The sequence below is a fragment of the Drosophila suzukii genome, chromosome Y (assembly GCF_043229965.1).
Source record: "Drosophila suzukii chromosome Y, CBGP_Dsuzu_IsoJpt1.0, whole genome shotgun sequence".
NCBI lineage: Eukaryota > Metazoa > Arthropoda > Insecta > Diptera > Drosophilidae > Drosophila > Drosophila suzukii.
Window position 1 is genome coordinate 2,242,987 of NC_092085.1, and position 4,608 is coordinate 2,247,594.

General features: G+C 48.9%; 1 protein-coding gene across 1 annotated transcript; it reads right to left on the minus strand.

Annotated features, from left to right (window-relative positions):
* Positions 1-302: 302 nt before the first annotated feature.
* On the minus strand, positions 303-3,588 carry LOC139353621 (A-kinase anchor protein 9-like). Its single transcript, XM_070997969.1, has 7 exons — positions 3,422-3,588; positions 2,771-3,349; positions 2,396-2,714; positions 1,852-2,007; positions 1,669-1,760; positions 1,488-1,595; positions 303-1,148 (listed from the first exon to the last, which is right to left on the minus strand). The coding sequence occupies exons 1-7, from the start codon at positions 3,458-3,460 to the stop codon at positions 750-752; spliced, it is 1,692 nt and encodes a 563-aa protein (XP_070854070.1). The 5' UTR covers positions 3,461-3,588; the 3' UTR covers positions 303-749.
* Between the last annotated feature and the right edge of the window lie 1,020 nt (positions 3,589-4,608).

Below are 4,608 nucleotides of genomic sequence, written 5' to 3' on the forward strand. Positions count from 1 at the left end.
CAGCTGGCGTAAGGTCCTTATCCAGTGGGTAAGTAGTAGAGATCCTGGGATCTTCGCAGGTCTTCCCGATGCTATCCACTTACGCGATTTCCCGACACAGGTCATCGAGTGTCGCTTCACCGAACACAACTTCATCACGCTGGAGCAGTCGGACATCGATGCCTTCTTCTCGATCTACGTGCAAAAGGCCCAGGTGGCGCCGGTGGAGGAGGAGAACGCGCTGCCGACCCAGCCCGGGGAGCACCGCTCGCCTTTGCAGAACTTCCTCCGAGATCATTATCCAGAGTTCAGTGCCCACATAGATGGCCGTGGCCAACTTGTGACCGCGGACTACGTGTATGTCTACACACTGCTCCTGCATTACTCATGCGTGAAGCAGCCCAGCGTGTTTATCCACAGCATCTGCAAGAAGCTGCCGGAGCTAGTGCAGACCTGCATCGCAAACTTCTTCGGCCAGACGTTGGAGCAACAGCTGACGCGCCAATTTCTCCGCCAGTCTATGAACAATGTGGCTGTGATTTACCGCCAGGGCGTCCAGATCAGCCCCAGTCGTCCGAGCTGCAGCACCATGAGTCCCGAACTGACCATTGACACCACACCGGACACATCCTCGTCCACATCCGCATCGCCTCAGCCGCCGAGCAGCACGCCACAGATCCGTCATCCAGCGCCTCCAAATGTCCGCCAACGAAATGCTAGCAGCGCACCCGGGAGCTGCACGGTGTTCGGGCCCAGCTGGAGGTGGTGTCCTACGAGAAGACCATGCTCGAGGAGCAGCAAACGGAGAAGGAGGACCTGATCATAGAAATGCTGGACAACATTGATGGGGCCAGAGGGTCAGGCTCGATGCTGTGCTTCTCGACGAAGCAAGCCACACTCTCGCTTAGCTCCAGCAAGATAGCGTTCTGCTTCTGCAGCTCTTTCCTCAGCTCGGCGTTCTCGTGCTCCTTCTCGCGCAGCTGCTTGTCGACCACAGAGCTGTGCAGATTCTCGGGCGTGGTGTTCGGGGACAGGGAACAGTTGAGCAAATCCGAGGACGCATTTAGAACCTCACGTCGGTTGTGTAACTCCTCGCGCGCTTCCTGTAGACAACGATCCAGCTCCTGCTTGTCGCGCTTCAGGCTGGATTCCTCCAGGCGCTGTTCCAGCTATTCAAGAAGAAAAACAAAAAAATATAAATATATATTTATGGAATTTTGGGTAGGTATTATGTAGGTACTTTGAATTTATATTTCCTAAACAGCGCCCTTTTTCGCCAATATTAATTTTAGAATTATGTACCTAGTAGCTTTAATTTAATTAAATAATTAACAACCATTAAATATGAATTCAAAAATATTAATTTAACAAATAAAATTCCCTCTCAATACCAAAAGTGTGTACAGTTCCGACCCAAAGGTGACTAGTTTTTCGCTGATATTCACACAAAATTCGCCGGATTTAGTTCTTTTGTGTAATGCCCCCATAAAATCAGAGAGGTAGCATACCTGCTCGACAAGCTCGGATTTTTCGGCGCGCAAATCCTGTAGCTTATCGTTAGTCTCGGCTATAATGGCCTCCTTTTGGCTGCTTTCCTTCATCAGGCTTCGCTTCAACTGAAATGAGGAAAGTTTTATTATTGGTTTATGGCACCAAGTACCTGTGACCATCTGGTGGTCTACTACCTACATGATCGAACTCATTTAGCACGTTGTCTGCATTCTCACCATTCTGGACGGCGTTCTTGAGCTTGGCCAGTTGACTCTTGGCCATCATGTTCTCTGTAATGGGAAAAAACGATAAAATATGTTACTATCATATTTAACTACTATCAGAGGGATGTAAGCCACAAGATCTATGAGGCATTCTTACCTTTGTTTAGCGTTTTAATCAGATCCTCGTCCGCTTGCTGCCCTTCGAGCATGGTCTTCTCGTAGGACACCACCTCCAGCTGGGCGCGAACACCGCGCAGCTCCCGGGTGCGCTGCTCCAGCAGCTCGGTTCTGGGTGTGAGCGGAGCGGACATTTAGAAGCGCTGAATTTTGTGTGAATATCAGCGAAAAACTAGTCACCTTTGGGTCGGAACTGTACACACTTTTGGTATTGAGAGGGAATTTTATTTGTTAAATTAATATTTTTGAATTCATATTTAATGGTTGTTAATTATTTAATTAAATTAAAGCTACTAGGTACATAATTCTAAAATTAATATTGGCGAAAAAGGGCGCTGTTTAGGAAATATAAATTCAAAGTACCTACATAATACCTACCCAAAATTCCATAAATATATATTTATATTTTTTTGTTTTTCTTCTTGAATAGCTGGAACAGCGCCTGGAGGAATCCAGCCTGAAGCGCGACAAGCAGGAGCTGGATCGTTGTCTACAGGAAGCGCGCGAGGAGTTACACAACCGACGTGAGGTTCTAAATGCGTCCTCGGATTTGCTCAACTGTTCCCTGTCCCCGAACACCACGCCCGAGAATCTGCACAGCTCTGTGGTCGACAAGCAGCTGCGCGAGAAGGAGCACGAGAACGCCGAGCTGAGGAAAGAGCTGCAGAAGCAGAACGCTATCTTGCTGGAGCTAAGCGAGAGTGTGGCTTGCTTCGTCGAGAAGCACAGCATCGAGCCTGACCCTCTGGCCCCATCAATGTTGTCCAGCATTTCTATGATCAGGTCCTCCTTCTCCGTTTGCTGCTCCTCGAGCATGGTCTTCTCGTAGGACACCACCTCCAGCTGGGCCCGAACACCGTGCAGCTCCCGGGTGCGCTGCTAGCATTTCGTTGGCGGACATTTGGAGGCGCTGGATGACGGATCTGTGGCGTGCTGCTCGGCGGCTGAGGCGATGCGGATGTGGACGAGGATGTGTCCGGTGTGGTGTCAATGGTCAGTTCGGGACTCATGGTGCTGCAGCTCGGACGACTGGGGCTGATCTGGACGCCCTGGCGGTAAATCACAGCCACATTGTTCATAGACTGGCGGAGAAATTGGCGCGTCAGCTGTTGCTCCAACGTCTGGCCGAAGAAGTTTGCGATGCAGGTCTGCACTAGCTCCGGCAGCTTCTTGCAGATGCTGTGGATAAACACGCTGGGCTGCTTCACGCATGAGTAATGCAGGAGCAGTGTGTAGACATACACGTAGTCCGCGGTCACAAGTTGGCCACGGCCATCTATGTGGGCACTGAACTCTGGATAATGATCTCGGAGGAAGTTCTGCAGGGGGGAGCGGTGCTCCCCAGGCTGGGCCGGCAGCGCGTTCTCCTCCTCTACCGGCGCCACCTGGGCCTTTTGCACGTAGATCGAGAAGAAGGCATCGATGTCCGACTGCTCCAGCGTGATGAAGTTGTGTTCGGTGAAGCGACACTCGATGACCTGTGTCGGGAAATCGCGTAAGTGGATAGCATCGGGAAGACCTGCGAAGATCCCAGGATCTCTACTACTTACCCACTGGATAAGGACCTTACGCCAGCTGCGCAGGTCCATGGTGCGGGTCGCGCAAGGTCACTAGACCCCCAAGACGAACAACGGCACTGTTCCCCGAAAACCGAAACGAAAACAATACCGATGGCACAACGTGACTTTAGCAAAATAAAAAAAACCACCGAACAAAAAGTGTAGAAAATATTCACTAAATGTTTGTTTGCCGGGCAGAGAGAGCAGCAAACAGGCCTGTCGTGTGTGGAAATGTGGAAACTTGTGGTCCTACTGACTGCACAACTGGGGCGACTAGCACTGGTGAGTTTGACACTTCCGTTCGACGGGCACAAGGACTACTAGACGCGAAAAAAAAAAACACGGGGAACAAATAACAATTACTTTCGGCGCGTCGTTTATTTTATATTCAAAAAACAGCAACAAACGGAAAACACAAGCGAGCGGCCACAGCAAGCAAACACAACAGACGCAAAACAACATTGAAAGTTGTAAAGAAGTCTCGTAGGCTGGGATATACTCAGTCCCGCCAGGGTCTCTTTACCGAAAATATTTGTAAAGATATGGGACAAAAAGGTCTAATACGAAAATCGGTTGGCTGGCGTGAGATGTAGAGTGCCAGCCACCGGGGTATGGAGTGAGAGAAACAGTTTATTCGGTGTCTGTAGCAGAGTGAAAAGCGTCAGCGGTAACGCATTCGCTACGAGAAGGCCGAGATAGAGGGGATCGATTATGGGGACAACTTTTCCCTAGGGCAGAATTTATGGCCTAAAATCTAGGCATTTGTCTGGAAATATTCATATTTATGCGTGGCCAGCTTGATTGGATTTTTTTCCCTACGAGTTGCATTAAAATCAGGCGAGAAATACATTTATTGGGGTATTTTTATTGATTCATTTGTAACTCGAGTTTCTACTTTATTTTGTTTTCCCAGTGTAGTCGGGCGCGAGTTGGCTCAATACAGCCGGCAGTGATAGAAGAAGAAGAATAAATTTTGCTTTTAAAAAAATATTTCCCGAAGTTCCTTTGAAAAGAGGGTGTGGCAGTGCGTAGTATTTTTAATATCTGAGAAATATTTTTATTTAATTAATGAGCAACAGGTTTCCTAAAGTTGAGTCCACCCCTTTCTCTCGGTGTAGTCAGCTCGGAAATCAAATCAGAAATCAAAGTAGTCAAAGGGAAAAAGAACAACATGGCAG

What these genes read in the sequence shown, in the direction of transcription:
- LOC139353621 (XM_070997969.1), bottom strand. Translation starts at nt 3,460, where the DNA reads ATGGACCTGCGCAGCTGGCGTAAGGTCCTTATCCAGTGG. An exon ending in GGACGCATTTAGAACCTCAC is followed by an intron (nt 2,008 to 2,395) that starts GTCGGTTGTGTA and finishes TTCAGCGCTTCT; the next exon opens with AAATGTCCGCTCCGCTCACA. An exon ending in TGCTAAATGAGTTCGATCAT is followed by an intron (nt 1,596 to 1,668) that starts GTAGGTAGTAGA and finishes TCCTCATTTCAG; the next exon opens with TTGAAGCGAAGCCTGATGAA.